This window comes from Hipposideros armiger, unplaced genomic scaffold (genome assembly GCF_001890085.2).
Source record: "Hipposideros armiger isolate ML-2016 unplaced genomic scaffold, ASM189008v1 scaffold_27, whole genome shotgun sequence".
Classification (NCBI taxonomy): domain Eukaryota; kingdom Metazoa; phylum Chordata; class Mammalia; order Chiroptera; family Hipposideridae; genus Hipposideros; species Hipposideros armiger.
This window is the reverse complement of record NW_017731377.1, coordinates 1,092,419-1,108,788: the sequence shown is the minus strand read 5'-3', so window position 1 is coordinate 1,108,788 and position 16,370 is coordinate 1,092,419. Positions and strand designations below refer to the sequence as shown.

At 46.1% G+C, this 16,370-nt stretch overlaps 1 protein-coding gene across 3 annotated transcripts in view; it reads right to left on the bottom strand.

The window, feature by feature from the left end:
* The window catches only part of PNOC (prepronociceptin), a 23,963-nt gene extending 12,378 nt beyond the window's left edge, over window positions 1–11,585 (bottom strand). For 2 of the 3 annotated variants that reach the window (XM_019636189.1, XM_019636191.1), the window contains exons 1-2: window positions 11,238–11,305; window positions 285–434 (exon numbers count right to left, since the gene is read on the bottom strand). In XM_019636189.1, coding sequence (XP_019491734.1) covers window positions 285–410 — 126 coding nt within the window. In that variant the 5' untranslated portion in view covers window positions 411–434; window positions 11,238–11,305. Of the gene's footprint in view, window positions 1–284; window positions 435–11,237; window positions 11,306–11,517 lie in introns of those variants that run through there. The other variant, XM_019636190.1, reaches the window with a different exon arrangement.
* Between the last annotated feature and the right edge of the window lie 4,785 nt (window positions 11,586–16,370).

Sequence of the window (16,370 nt, the reverse complement as noted above, 5' to 3'; positions counted from 1 at the left end):
CTCCCAGGCCAACTCTTAACCAACAAGCCACTTGGCCCACCCAAGTATACACTATTTTAATAATGGGAACAAAATGGCAGCATTGGTTGGTCCTTACCTGAGCATGGTAAGGTGGAAAGATGACAAGGTTTGCGTTTCAGAAGATGTTCAAATCCTAATCTGATTCCTACTGACTATGTGACACTGGGCGAGTCACATGACCTCTGGGTGAACCCTTAGTTTCTCATTCTGTGTCTGCTCTGGAGGAGGGAGAGAGGAGAAGACAGGGACGCTCCTGGACCCACCTCAAGGTTGAAGCTGTCAAGAGCTGGGCGGAGCTTCTCTCTGCAGGTCAGACAGTCCTTCTGACAGGTGCTGGACACACTGGAGAAGAGGCTGAGCAGCAGGAGGTCAGAAAGCAGGGTTTTCATGGTGCAGGAGCAGGAAGCAAGATGCTAAAACACAAGGGAGGGTGGGTGGCAATTAGAACAGCCATTCTGTGCAGGCCAGTAGGGGCTGGAGACCTCACACAGGGAATGCAGGAAATACGTTCTCTGGAAGGGACAGTTCCAGGGCCTGAGAGTCACCTCTCAAGAGGGAGTGGATTGTCAAGGCCACAGGCGGCCCACTCCTGTCAGCCAGGCCTGTTGTTCATGCAGGGTCTAGTGTCTGAGCCCCTAGGAAGAGCACCCTTGTGATTCCTGCCACTCAGCTGGCCTCGATATGCATGAGCACTTTCAGGGAGCAAGAGGTCTCACTTTGCAACTCATCAGTGTGTGACCGTAAGATGACCTCCCCAAGCCTCAAGTTTTTGTAGCTATAAAAGGGGAATGTAGTCATACATGACATAGCAACGTTTCAGTCAACAGCCAATTGCATATACAAACAATGGTCCTATAAGATAATGGAGCTGAAAAACTCCTGTTGCCTAGGGATGTCATGGCTGTCATAACATCATAGTACAACACATTATTCCTATGTCTGTGATAATGCTGGTGTCAACAAACCTGTGCTGTCAGTCATATAAAAGTATAGCACATCCAATTAGGTACAGTACATAGTACTTGGTGATGATAATAAACAACTGTTACTGGTTTATGTTTTTAGTGTCTTATGCTTTTAATCACTCTCTTAGAGTGTACTCTTTCTACTTATAAAAAAAGTGTACTGTAAAACAGTATGCAGTGTTATGTTGGCAGCAGCCTCGTATATCTCGTATTATTTTGATTGCATTATTTCGTCTTGTGCTTGATTTAGTCTTGTGTTGTTTTATACAGTAACGTGCTGTACAGGCTTGTAGCCTAGGAGTAGCAGGCTATGCCATACAGCCTAGGTGTGTAGTAGGCGATACCATCTAGGTTTGTGTAAGTGTACTCTATGGTGTTCACACAACTGTGAACTCCCCAAACGATGCATTTCTCAGAACACATCCCTGGGGTTCAGCAGTGCATGGCTGTAGTGGTACCTGCCTTGTCACAGGGCTGTGGCGGAGATAAGGGAAGTTTTGCAAAGTGACATGCAAGAGCGAGATGTGTAAAACGTGAGATGTATGAATGACTCATGGATTTCCTCTCATCCTTCCCAGCCTTCCCTGCCTTGGCTAGGAATGTCACATGTCCCAGCATGAACTCTTCCAGGAATTTTCCGCCAAGTTCCTTGTCTGTTTCCCTTGCGAGACACAAGCTAGCTAGCTCCCTGAACACAGAGCCAACATGTTCGTTCGCCTTGCTGTTCTCTGCATAGCACAGGGCCAGGTACCTGGAGTAATTTTTTGAAAAATGAACAAAGAAACTACTCTAAGATAATAGCTCCAGTGATTATTAGTTAGAACAGTAGTTTATGTTTTTTTTATGTAGGATTGCCTGAAAGGTGTGCAGTTTTCCCTGTTCATCTTTAAATTTATCCTGTGATCAGGTCTCCTGAATCAAAAAGCTATTTCCTTGGACTGCATCATATTGGGCCCCTTTAGAACCATCTTTACTTGGAGGATTAAGTGGAAAGGGGAATAAGGGAACTTTCTGGAAATGTGAATGTTCTTGATTGAGGTGTAGGTCACAGGGGGGAGGGGGTATACATTTGCCAAAACTCACTGAGTTTAAATTTAATTCTGTGCATTTCACTGTATGTAAATTTTACCTTAATAAAGAGTTCAACAAATGAATAAGGCAAACAAAAACACATAGACACAAACAACAGTTTAGTGATTACCAGGGGGTAGCAGGGGTGGGGGGAAGATGGAAGAGGGTAAAGGGGGTCAAATATATGGTGACGGAAAGAGCACTGACTCTGGGTGGTGAACACACAATGCAATAAACAGATGATGTATTACAGAATTGTACACTTGAAACCTATATAATTTTATTAACCAATGTCACCCCCAATAAATTCAATAAAAAATTTAAAGAGTTCAGTGTCAATAAACAAAATTAATTGACTTTATTGGGTTTTCATCAGACTATACTGAGAAAACATATAAGACTAGCTACTCAAATGCAGTCTGCAGCCAGCACCACCAGCATCACCTGGGACCTCTTTAGAAATGCAGATTTTCAGGCCCTACCTCAGAACCACTGAATCTGGACCTGCATTTTTAGCAAGATTCTCAGGTGATTCATATACACACTAAAGCTTGAGAAGCCCTGATAGAATATGGATGTGAAATGGAGCAAGTCAATAGAAGGAAGGGATTCTGCAGTTGTGCACCCAATGGCCACAGTGGGGGACCACCCCAGATATTCTTGTGCATCATCCAAGCATTTCATACCAAGAGGATGTCAACTAAAGGGTGCTCAATCAGTGTTTAAGTCAGAGAGATGACGTTTGAGATGAGTTTTGAATGATGAGTAAGAGTTTGCTAAGAGGAAATAGCCTTTTCATAGGCACAGAGGAGTCAGGACTACAGCCTGTGAGGGGATGGTGAGCAGCTGGTGTATGAGGGTCACCTTCCTGTACTCCCTAGGGAAGCACCTGCTGGAAGAGAAACTCAGTCCAGGTGGAACAGGGTCTTGTTTGCCATCCTAATGGGCTTGGGCTTTACCCTACAGATGATGGGATGTCCCAGGCTAATGCATAATGAACACAAACATTTATACAAATGAACATATCTCATGCATTTTTTCTTCTCTATCCCGAGGGTCAGTGGTTTAGCTGAGATTTATTGCTTCGGTTATTATGATAGCCTCCTAATTAGTCCACCTAATGATCTGGTCTCCTACTAAACCATCTCCAAATCTGATGACATCATTTCATACTGAAGATAATTCTGTAGCCCCCATTGGGACTTGGCACCGCTCCTGTCTACTTCTCGAACTTCATCTTCTGTCACTCACCCTTGTATCTCCTATAGTCCTAGTGAAGCACGTATAGTTCCCAACCCTATCAGGTCCTTAATGGCTGTGTGTCTTGGCACTTTCTCTCCTGTCTGTCCAGAATATGCCTCTCTAACTCATACATACTTAATATAAATCTCAAGAATTACCCCTTCTGGGAAGCCATCTCCATCCCTTGGTCTGAGTTACATGCATCTCCTCTGCTGGGATGGCATTGCGAAGCAGCCCATCAGAGTGTGGAGCAAGGGAGCCTCAGGGGCCTGTCTATCAAGTAGACACAACAGACCTGCAGAGTGGCTGTGATTTGTATTTTCCCTTCTGCTCATCACTACAGGCTGCCTGGGTTCCGATCTCAGGTCTGCCACTCAACCTCTTAGTTTCTTATCTGTAAAAATGGGAGATAATAGGACCTCTCTCATACTATGATTATCAGGTTTATGCTTGTAAGCTGTTAAAATAGGACCTGGCACCTAACAAAGACGATATAAAAGCTGATAAAAGAAAGAGCCCAGCCCGTAGCCTTCACGCCATAATACTATCCTTGTCTCTTGCAGGGCACTTATCACACTATGCGGTACGCTTGGACTTATGTGTCTCTTTCTCCCACTGGACTGTGACCTCCTAAAGGGCAGAGATCATGTTCTATGGTTCTCTGTATTTCCAGCACCCAGCACAAGGCCAGTCACTTAGGAGGTGCTCAGAAAAGTTTGATAAATGGCAGTGGGATATCTCAGGAGCCCTCTTCTTTACCTTAGCATAGATAGAGTGGAGGAATGTCTGCAAGTGTCTGCCTCCTTGGAGGCCTGGGGTGCTCATGGCCCAGGAGCCACTTTAAGACCTGTATCACTGACAAAGTAACTATAATAGTAGCTAATTGCTCAGTTAGCATCGGGAGAGATAAGAACTGGTTTTGCTTCAGAGCAAGGCAAGATGCCACCTTAAGCTGGAAGCCCACACACATTCTGGTAGAAGACTGGTTGCAAATGGCTGTGAGGCATGGTTTGGAATAGCGTTTTTATGCTATGTTTGTACGGGTCATATAGGTATTGGGAGAAAAGCTATGGCAGCTCATCAACACTTACAGGTTCTTTTGAAGAGAAAATGTGTCTTGAGTTCTAAACAGCCACCATATAAACAGATGTCTTAAATTGAGGAATGCCTGACTATGTCTTTGTTTAATTTGAGAATTGCCTTTACATTTCTTATTCTTGTAAATTTTCAATCTTTCTAATCCGGAGATATTTTCGTAGAATTTGTCCAGAATGGCATGGCTGTGCTCTCTATGGCCACATGATGGCAGCACCTGTACGTCACAGAGGAAAGGGACGTCGAGGCGAGAAGGGACTTGTTTCTTTCCTTCCTAATACACAATTGCAACACATAATTCCTGCATAGGCTGAGCTGATAAGTTGTGACATAAGTTGTGAAATGTTCTCTCGCTGAGGTTTTTTTTTTTTTTTTTTTTTTAAAGATTTTTATTGGGGAATTGGGGGGATGGGAACAGTGCTGGGGAATTGGGGAAAGGGGAACAGACAAGTTGATGTCATTTTTTGTTCTTCAATCTAGTTGTGGAGGACGTTGCTTCACTGGCCCAAGTTGGCACCATCATTGCGCTCTTCTCTGGCGAGGCAGATCAGTCGCCGGCTTCTGGACGGCAGCTCACTGCGGCTGCTGGCCGCTCACGCTGGCTGCTCGGTAGCCCATGGCAACCCACTGCCGCAGGGACTGCAGCCCACGCCGTCGCCGGCGACTCATGGCAGCCCAGCTCCAGGTTGAGCTGTTGTTCAGCATCTTAGCTGTGGAGGGCAGTGTCACTGGCCCTCATATGTGGGATCCGAACCGGGGCCCTCTGGCATCCCAAGCGAGTTCTTAACCATCGCGCCACTCGGCCGGCCCTCTCGCTGAGGTTTTTTATGAACTACATTAACCGTGGCAACTTGCATGTTCAGGAAATGTTCGGTGGATTGTCTGATGATATTTGTTATCTCGAATTCTGTGTAAATGAGGTGAAGAAAGATGAGCTCCTGGTATACGGAGCAGGTAGTCCCTTTGGTAGCCTTCCTGCATGTAAAATGGGGGCCTTTTGTGTTTCGGCACTTGGGTAGCCTTGTCAAATTTACTTGGTGTTGGCCTGGCCCTCCCTGCTGGTCCATGGCACACCTCTCTTCCAGCTTCCAACCTCCTGTGTCCCTTTTAACAAGTGACTCTATTTATTATTTAAAAACCATCCATACTCAACGCAAGTCATTCTCCTCTGAAATTCAAAGAATCCTTAAAATGGGCATAAACCATACAGCCCTCTCTCACAGGTAGTTTGTGATATTTAAATGAGATTAACGTAAGTGCACGCGCAAAATGTATGTAATTATCCTTATAAAAGGAGCAACATTTTGTACTTTTTGGTACTCCCCTCACAATACCTAGGACAAGTGTGTTTGAGATTAAGTGAGATTTTGAACTTTGTTGAAAACGCAATAGATGTTTTTCATTTTCAATAAGGCTTGACAACGGCTATGTGTTTTTGTTTTTTGTTTTCGTAGCTTTGTATATAAGTTAATGCTAATTAAAATGGAGGCAAATGATTAGTTAATTCATGAGTTATATTTATGTTAATTTTTTACACTCTGTAACCGTGACTTTGGCCAAGTTATTTCATCTCTTCAAGCTTCAGTCTTCCTCAACTGTGAAGTGGAAATAACAGGTTTTTTTTTGTTGTTGTTGGTAGTGGTGTTTTATTGGACAGTAGTGACCATCAGTAAATAAAACTCACCTGAGTATATCTGAATTTTCCATGGCTTGTATTTCACTTGGTGAACCAAGCTCAGTTAACATTTCTATGTGGTGATACTAGTATATTTAGAGATCTAGACATCTCATTTTGAATAAAGACATGTTTCATTACCTTTTAGCTCAGCAATGACACCTCACAAATTTAATTGTGCCTCACTGTTTATAAAGATAAAATACCACTGTGTTTTAGCCTTAATCTATTTGCATGTAATCTTGCTTCCAAGGACAATATAATTAGTTGCTTATCTGTTTAGAGGATTACATATGAAGCTTTAGCCGAAGCTAAAAGTTAATTGAGTTTCGTCTTATGACCTATGAGAAAGGCTGTAATTTTGGTGCTTTTAGTGGAGAAGGGAAGAGGGGCAGCCTTCCTGCTAGAGGCACAGAGGTCCCATCCTTCTCGTCAACCACATGTGCAGATATTGTTTGTTACAGGTTACAAAAGATTTTCATATTCATATACAACCCTACCACCTAGGGTTAATATTACCCTCCTTTTCTAAGGTGAATATATAAGTTCATAGAGGTTAAATAACTTGCCTAACAACATCCAGCTTATAAATAGCAGAGCCAAGAGAACTTACACTCATGTGTTTTGACTCCAAAGCGTGTATTCTTGGAAACCATGGGCTCCACACACTGGTTCTGCTTTGGGAAGGTTGGTAAATTCTGGTGAAATCTCACTGGGATGGTCTCTAATTTGTACTTGGTGGGAATCACATTTCTATTCCATGTAGAGTACTATGTGCCAGGCATTGTGCTATTTACTTTATAAGCATCCATCCTGTAGGGTAAGTGCTGTTTTCCCCATGTTACAGTTGAGAAGACTGAGGCTTGCAGAAAAGAAATAACTTGGAGTGGCAGAGCTGAGACTCAGACCCATCTGATTTCCGAGCTCATGCTGTCGACAGACCTCTCAATGATGTCTGTAGCTACCTGTGTGCCTTAGTGTAGGTGAATTCATTCTAAGGACCTCATTTGTTCTGAGGACCTTCTTTTGTCTGGAACTCTGGGCTCCCCCTCTTTATTGTGGCCTCTGCCCAGTTCATAGAGGAATTTTTCATTGCCCACTAGCACGGGGGTTTGTCTCCCACATGCCCCATTTTTTTGACCCATTGCAGACAGGATGCCTACGCTTTGCTTGTTCACCGGCTATTACCAAGGGAGGCCTCTTTAGTTTCTTTTCCTCCTCTGACTAATACACTTATATTCAAAAAGGTCCCCTTTCTTCTCTAAATTTCCATTTGGAAGGGCATAGAGGAGATGGAGGGCAAAGCAAGTCCCCCACCCTACACACACCAAGTGTGCCAGGTGCTGGTGAGCAGTCAACGAGCAGGAGCTCTGCATATGGAAAACCAGAGTCCTGGGTTCGAGCTCCAGCTCTGTCGATACCTGTGGGATCTTGAGAAAAGCCCTTTCTTTCTCTGGGCCTCAGTTTCCCCTTCTCTAGAAAGAGGCAGTTGGATTAGATGGTTAATATTTTTGATTTTATAAGTGGCCAGATATTTTAGCTCTCCCAGTAAAGGGAAGCAAGAAGGAAGGAGGGAAGAGAGAGAGAAGATGAGGGCTTCATGAAGAAGCAACTTCAAGGCAGCACAGGACTGAGGCCATAAGAACAGCCCAGCAGCGGGCTCAGGAGAGGGTGTGGCAGGGTCAATAGACACATTTTCAATTGGGGCCTCCACAAAGTTGGAAAGGTATCACTTTTAACTTTGATCTTCCTGATTCTGGCCCACAGTTCCACATACATTGTCAAAATAATTAAAAAAGCATTTACTTACTTTTGTAATAAAATCAATGTTTTTTCCCCCCCAAAAGATTAGAAAATACAGATAAGAGATAAGCAAAAGAGCACTGGGTCTAGACTGATAACCTTCAAACTTCTTTAACTTGATACCACTAGCCATCAGTTTTTGAGCACGCATTCCCAATTTATTTATTTATACGTTGTATACATTATAAAACACACTAATGTGAAAATTAAGGAAGATAAGATAAAAATAAAGCCTCCGTGTTGGGAAGCCCAATGGACTGTTGGACACTTATACCCCTTTGGAGACCACGGGTCAACATCTAGAGACATTGTGAGTTCTGAGGAAGCTGAGGACAGTCTGATGGGTCTGTTTTGGGGGCACTGGGCACTGCAAGACTCCCCTTAGAAATGCCACACACATTTCTTGGCTGCGTGAATGAAAGGATGAATGGGAGTGGGGTGGGGAAAGGGCACAGGACAAGTGTGAGAAGAGGGGAGATTGGCTCTGAGCCATGGTGGGAAGGCTGTGTGGTGATCCACTGACATTTTCACAGTCTCCTCCAAGGCAAGCTCTGCACTTTACCTGCCACACCAGGCCCTTCAGAGCTGGCGATACTATGCTTCTGCAATGCTGAGGCAGCTTCCAGTATTTGAAAATCCAGAAGACCATGGAAAGTCAAGGCTATGAACATGATCACAGCCTATCTAGGGAGATGCCCAGAAAATTGGCCTGGCCCCCAAATTGGTGTGCCCCAAATCACACAGCTAGTTTGTGGTTAGAAGGAAACCTTCATGTTAGATTGTGGGAGCACCTTTAGGCATTTAAATACAAGTGTTTAGAAAATCCAGTTTTTCTAATGAGTTCCCAGCCTTTCAAGCCACTGCAACTGTTGTCATGATGCCTCCTGTTTTGAGAGAAGGGCCCAATCCCTTCCTAGGATACCTGATGAGTAGCTCCACCCAGACCCAGAACAGGTAGATTTCAAAGGTTCCTTCTCTGGCTTTAGGAGCTGGGAGACTGAGGATGAAGCTCACTGAACCATGGTGATAAAAGCATAGAACACTCTAAACCTCACATGCGTATGGTGTGTGTGCATGCATATGTGTCTTAGCATGAAATCAGCATACAGACAAAGTTCAGCTCACTGCATGGCGCATCATAGGTTTCAATAAATGTTAATTCCTTTGCCCTCCTTTTGTGCCTTTGTCCCGGCTGCCGCCTTTCTCTCCAAACCCCTTGACCCATCCATACTTGACCTCCTTCCCTCCCCGACTCAAATCGCTGGGGCAAGCGCTCCTTTCTGGCAGTCCCTCTAGCGCTTGCTGTCTGGACCACACAATTTAGGGCTTAATTACAGCCAGCCTGGCATTGTCCTCTAATTGTTTCACTGTGTTTGTGTTGCCCCATCCCTAACCCCATCAGTTTGTAAGCACCCCTGGTCCGAAGCAGTAGATGGATGTGCTGGAACCGGGAAGGCTGCACTCAGTCCTCTCTTTGCCATGTCCCGAACAAATTATTGAACCTCTCGGCTTCAGTTTTTAACAGCAACATGGAGATAATAACACCACCTCGTAGGGCTGTTGCTGGGGGTAATAGGTGTGAAAGCGCTATCTAAGATGTAAATCATTGTAGGAAAGTAAAGGGCTGTTATTATCACCTCTGCCGTATCCACTAGAGTCCCCTTCCCACCCCTTCCCCCCTGCCTTCCCTGCCCGGTGGAGTGGAGAAGATAAATACCTGATTGATTGAATATGTAATGGCTTTGTGACAGCTCCTGTTACAGGCTCCAGAGAGCACGGGTTGGAGCCTAATCTTGCAATTACTCCCTTCATTGACAATGAAAAATCTCCAGCATTCTCTAGAGACTTAAGTACTCTCAACCTTCAGCTGATAAAGCAGGGGCTGCTGCCCCCCACACAAATCGTACCCCCAAAATGACCCCAGGCTACACCATAGCGCCCTTGATGGGCAGCAGATGAAACAGTGGAAGCTGCTCCTTTGGCTAAGGTGGCGGTTGGGGACAGGCGTTCCAGGGACCCTGCAGAAGACTCGGCAAGCACACAGGAACACCCATCCTTTTTGTTAAAGGTATCACAGCATCTGTAGAAGCACACAGAATATTTCCCGGCCACACTTTATAAATGCGAGAAAGGAGTGTGCGTGCAGCCGCCCACAGGCACTGAGAAAGAGCAGCAATTTCTTCGGGAGGTTTTGATAAGAAGCCAGGCACTTACTTTTCCCCTCTCTGTTGAAAACTCTGGTTTAGGCTTGCTGGCAAAAGCCATGGAAAGCTCATCTTTTGTTGTCTCATGAACAATGTTATTGGTTATAATTGGAGCAATTATGGGCTGCTTGAGGCAGCGAAACACAGATGTTGAAGCCCAGGATCAGGGTATTCAAGTCCAAAGCAGCTTGCTTTAAATAGTCCATTTCCCGAATCATCCTGCCTTGCTTGAAATTCCCCCAGAACTTACCCATGTTTCGAATGAGATGGGGGAGGAGAGGATGTGTGATGGAGGGAGGGGAAGCGAGACAGGCAGGGAGAGAGATGCACAAAGGAAGAAGGAGAAAGAAAAGGAGGCTGAGAAAGAAGAGTGAGAGAGAGTTTGGATGACTTCTGCCTGTTGTATTCCACAGGACCCCGGCAGAGACCTTCAGGTGGGAGAGATGGGCAGGAGAAGAAAGATGCAAAGAAAGAGAAGAGACCTCAAAGAGACTCAAGGTCTGGGAGTCCAAGGTCAACTCCATAGAAATCTATGTGAAAATCACACACTGCGGCTGCAATCAGCCATGTACTACTATTGGTTCAGCACAACACCCCATGCCTGACTGTCCCCATATCATTCCTAACAATTTCTGTTCGGTGCATATGGGAGGAGTACCTCAGGATGAAAAACCCAAATCCAAATCAAGTTTAGTGATCCGTGAACCAGCCTGAACACACTCTGAAGGAAGGGAAGAAAGGGAGTCAGCCACACAGAGAAATCACTCACCGGGGGGCTGGGGGGGGGTGCTTCCCAGGGCTGCACTGAAAGGCAAGCTTTTCCACCCAAGCCTGCCCCTTCCCTCACCTCACTCCTACAGCCACCTTTTCTCAACAGGCAGCAATGACAAAGTAGGGGTCACATCTGGGAAATCAAAACTTTTTCTCATCTCCAAGTTCGGCTCTTTCTTCTTCTGCATCTGTCTTCAGGATAAAAACCTCAAGCCTCCCCTCCCCTCTATCCAAGCATTGAAAATAAGATGAATGAAGAAATCATCTCACAGGAGGCCTGCAGCATTCATACTGGACAAAGGAGAGAGGCTGAGGCGAGAGTCCCCGCTGCCCTGCTCCCAGAGGCTCCCAGCAGTTTGTCTTGGGCTGGGGTTCGCATGCATCGCCTACCTGAGAGCTGTCAGTAGCCCGGCTCCCTCCGATGTGAGGCTCGGTTCTGAGATCTCAGCCACACCAGCATATATATCCTCCCCCCCCACACACAGCCCTCCCTTTCCCTGCCCACCTCGATGACACATACACACGCTGACCCCCTTAAGCAAGTGAACAGCAGAACCTACAATCCTTCCTGGCTGTTCTCCGCCCCCCCCCCGGCCCCCCCCAGCTCTGTGCACAGACCTGTGACATCCCAACCTCTCCATCAGTCCATTCATTCTCAAGCCTGCTTTACCTGGACTCTGTTCAGCCAGGATCCCACAGCAGCCTTCCCCCCTGCTTCCAGAGGCACCGCGAACACTGATGGGGAACCCTGGCAAGTCAGTCAGAAAAAAAGACTCCTGGTGACTGTGACGAGCAGACCCTAATCCCCCAGTCTCCTTGAGCAACCTTTTAGCCTGAGGAGTAAAGAAAAGAAAGCGGGCGGAATGAGGGGAAGCACATGCCAAGCTCCCACCGGCTCCGCAAAGCCCAGAGCTAAGCTAAGCCAAGCCCCCTCCTGCTGTCACGGCCCCACAGGCAGCAACAACTGTGTCACTCTAGGCAGTGGCTCTACCCGCCATGGGCCATGTCAGGTGGCATTTCATAGGTACCCACAGCATGGCACAATGGAAAACGCTGAGACTTTAGACTCAGACTGAAGCATCTGAAATTCTTGCTCTGTTAATCAGAGCAATGTACTTCTCATTGCGAACCTCAGGTCCTCTTTCTGTAAAATGGGTATGACACTTCCCAGGATGGCTGTGAGTAGAAAAATGAGATTCTGTTTGTATTTGGAACACATGAGACCTTTAATAAAAGTGAATTCAGCATCCCCTCTATCCTTTCAATATTAAATAATGCCAGCTGGATCTAAAAAGCCAACATCTGCCAACATCTTGTGTCACAACAGAGTGCTTTGAAAGCTGCTGCTGTTCTTCCGGGTGTCACCACCAAGTGCCTTGGAGTCTCTGAAGCTGTCGAAGATGCCCCCATCACTCAGTGTGGGGCCTCCTTCCCTTCCCTGTGGGAAAGTAGCTCAGAGGCAGCCCAGGCAGGGAGCGTTTCGATCCTGCAGCGTCCTCGTGGGACCCTAGGTGACTCACACCATGACCTCCTCCTTGGCCCTCCCAAGTAAACTCATAAATATTCCAGAATCCCAGGGTTTGAGCCTATGTTGTCCAAGGAGCCCAAGCTTCCTGTCCTGTGAACAAGTCAGGCTCTGGCATCGACCTGAGACTGGGTGGAGAAGGATTAAAGAAAGCAGCTGCTCTGCCTGCTAATGGGTACAGGGGTTCTTTTGGGGGTGATGGGAGTGTTCTGGAATTAGATAGTGCTGATGGTTGCACAACATAGTGATTATACTGGAAACCTCTGAATTGTATGATTCAAAGTGGTGAATTTTATGTTATATGAATTATATCTCAATAATATATATAGGAGGAAAGAAAAGAAAGAGAAAGAAAGAAGGAAAGGAAGAAAGAGAAATCGCCTGCCCCAGGTTAAGAGCAATAACTTCTCAGAATAAAACATCTCCTTCATCCGTATTCACAGCACACGGGTCCAGGAGACCAGCAAACTCATGATATTACACTTAACACGTCTATTGCATGAACCTTAAACTCCGTTACTACAGGTCAAAGTCACCACTATGAACTCTGAGAAATCGGCCCGACATGTGATCAGTTTTGCATCCTGATATATATGGGGGTCCCTGGAGCTTGATTTCACACATGACATGGCAGATGTTGCTGATTGCCCTGTACCCAATACCCATTCCCCTGTTCTTCCTTACTGAACAGTACGCTTGATTTTATGCTAGGTAGCAATGTGCTCTGCTACAAGGCTGTTTCTTAGGCTTCCTTGCAGCCAAGGGTAGTTGATGAGAATCAAGCTGCTATTCATTGGGTGGGACTTCCAGGAAAGCTTTTTTTTTTTTTTTTTAAAGATTTTTATTGGGGAATTGGGGGATGGGAACAGCGCTGGGGAACTGGGGGAAGGGGAACAGACAAGTTGCTGTTCGTTCTGTTCTTCAGTCTAGTTGTGGAGGACGTTGCTTCACTGGCCCAAGTTGGCACCATCATTGCGCTCTTCCTGGACGAGGCAGATCAGTCGCTGGCTTCTGGATGGCCGCTCACGGCGGCGGCTGCTGGCCTCACACAGTAGCCCATGGCAACCCACTGCAGCAGGGGCTGCAGCCTACGCTGTTGCCCGGCAGCCCAGCTCCAGGTTGAGCTGTTGTTCAGCATCTTAGCTGTGGAGGGCAGTGTCACTGGCCCTTATATGTGGGATCCAAACTGGGGCCCTCTGGCGTCCCAAGACAGCTCTTAACTAACACGCCACTCGGCAGGCCCAGGAAAGTGTTTGAAAGAGCCCTCTTGTTTGCCCTCCTTCTTTCCTGCCTGGAACACAAATGTGATGGCTGGAACTTTAGCAGTTATCTTGGATCATGAGACAACTTTGAGGATGAAAGCCATGGACTAAGGATGATGGAACACAAAGATAGAAGAATTCTGGGTCCCTGGTGACTATGATGCTGCCATACCAATCATGGAGTTTGAGCCTCCAACATTTTTTAAGAGAAAAACCTCAAATATTTATTTCAAATATCAGTCAGGGTTGAGTTAGTTGTTGCTGTGTAACAAGCCACACCAATTCAGAGGATTAAACAACAAACTATTTATTTGGCTTGTCATACTGCAAATTGGACACTTTTGCTGGGGTCAGTAGGGCAGTTCTTCTGGTCTGTTTGGCTGAATCGTAGTCAGCTGACAGTGGCTTCAAAAGGTTGGCCGTCACTTAGCTGGGGACCCTTTGGTTCTCCTTCATGCGTCTTAACCTTTATGTGTCTCTCCTATCCCTTCAGGTCTGGCATGGTCTCATAGCAAGGCTGAAATGCAAGCACAAGCAAGTATAATCAAACATGGGAACAAGCAGAAGTGTGCAGAATCCCTGAGGCCTGACCTTGGAGCTGGCACTCCACTGCTTTGGCTGCATTTATTGGCTAAAGGCAGTCACAGGGCCAGTCCAGAGCCAGGTTGGGCAGAGACTACAAAGTCACAGGACAGAGGGGGGCTAGACAGACGCTGTTCACTGGAGCCGTTGATACCTTGAATCTACCATGTTTTGTTTAATGAAGCCACTTCTTTGGATTTTCCCTCACATGCCATAGAAAATCTCCTGAAATGATATACCTTCCTTTGAGCACCTCGTCATTTCCAAGGTGTTGGACCCCCAAGTTCCTTTCTTCCCTTGCCTTTGAGGGAAAGAGAAAGCAAGTGTGAAAAGCACTTCTCTGAATTTTTCTTTCCTTATTTACCAAATGAAAGAGTTGAACCCAGTGACCTGGACGTTCTCTTTGGGTTGAATGAGGCTGTGTATAGTGGTAGGCCATCTTCCGTAATGTGTACCAGGAAAAGGGCAGGAGGGAACCTCAGGAAGGAGTGTACAACCACTGGCATGTGGTGGTATAAGAACCTCGCCTCTCGGAAGAGCAAGAGAGGACTAGAAAAGATGCAAGTTGTGCGGTCCTCACAATCACTTCAAGGCTTTTTCCTTGGGGCTTTGCCGCTGAATCATGGTGCCTTAAGGTTCATGGGCCTCCCTCAGGCGTCGTAACTGGTCACCAGGCAGCAAGCTGCCCTGTTCTTCTGGATGACAGTTTATTAAAATCGTTGAGGAGGAAACGTCACACAGCCTTATTTCTAGCGCAAGTTCACTTCTGCCCATGCCAGGGTGGCTGAAAGGATTAGACGCCACTCAGTTTTGACAGGCAAATTAGGAGGCAGATTTAGAAGCTCTTAAAAGAGCCACCAGACATTTCAGTAGAGGAAGTACCAGGGGAAGAAGGCATCCTTAGCCGGGCTGCCACGTTGGTCTCCGGGAACACCCACCCCCCCGACCCACTCCCCAGCCACTTTCCCCTCTCAAAGGAGAAGAGCCTCTCACCATCAGGTGTTTGGCTGCTCAAAATTTACTGATTAATTATGGCACCGACAGCCAATTGGTCTCCTTAGTAACCACACTAGCAGGGTCCCAGCCAGAGAAACTGCTGCTTCTTTTGAAAGAGGTCAAACCCTCTTCACATTTTAAAACACCTTAAATCGGATCACAAAGAGATATTTAAAATAGACACCCAAGTTTCTCCATAACTTTACTTCTAAAAATCGATGGGTGTTGGGGCTATTGAGGGAAAGCTGAATTTTAGTGATCAGTTAGAGCTACATTTTAAACGAAGAGTTAGGCAACTACAATTTCAAGACAAAGAACCAATGATTACCCCTGCAAGCATAGGCTTTCCTGCTCAGAGATTCCAGCTGAGTGCTGTGCTGGGTGATGTGAGTACAAGAGAGAGATGGACTCAGGTGTCTTTCCCTCAAGAAGGAGCCTGGAGGACAAGACATATGCTAATGAACGGTGGCCAGGACAGCATATATAATAGTGGCTCAGGCAATTAGAGAATTAGAAAGCACAGAATGTGCTAATTGAAGATCAGACTGGAAGAAAAATTGAAATGAGAGACGACATGATGTTTATCTTAGTTTTTGAATGAAATGTGGAGGCTGAGGATCAATTGCAGGTTCTGAGTGGGCAGAAAGGTGGCAGCTGGGCTTCAATATGGGCAAGTATCATGATTAGGAGGTGTGCTAGTCTGCTAGGGACTGCCGTAGCCAAGTACTACAGACTGGGCGGCTTCAACAACGGGCATTTGTTTTCTCACAATTCTGGAGGCTGGAAGTCTGAGATCAAGGTCTCAGCAGGGTTGGGGTCTCCTGAGGCCTCGCTTCATGGCTTGTAGATGGCCGTCTTCTCCCTGTGTCCTCACATGGTCTCTCCTCTGTGTCTGTGTCCTAATCCCTTCTTATAAGGACACCAGTCATATTGGATTAGGGCCCACCCTAGTGACCTGATTTAACCACAATCACCTCTATAAAGACCCTATCTCCAAATATAGTCTCATTCAGAGGTACTGAGAGTTAGGACTTGAAAATACAAAAATAAAAAAATTTTTTTTTGGGGGGGAAGGGCATAATTCAGCCTATAGCAGCTAGAATATGATGCTGTGCCCACTGGATAATGGGGATAAAGCCCTGAAGTTCACGGTGGGCC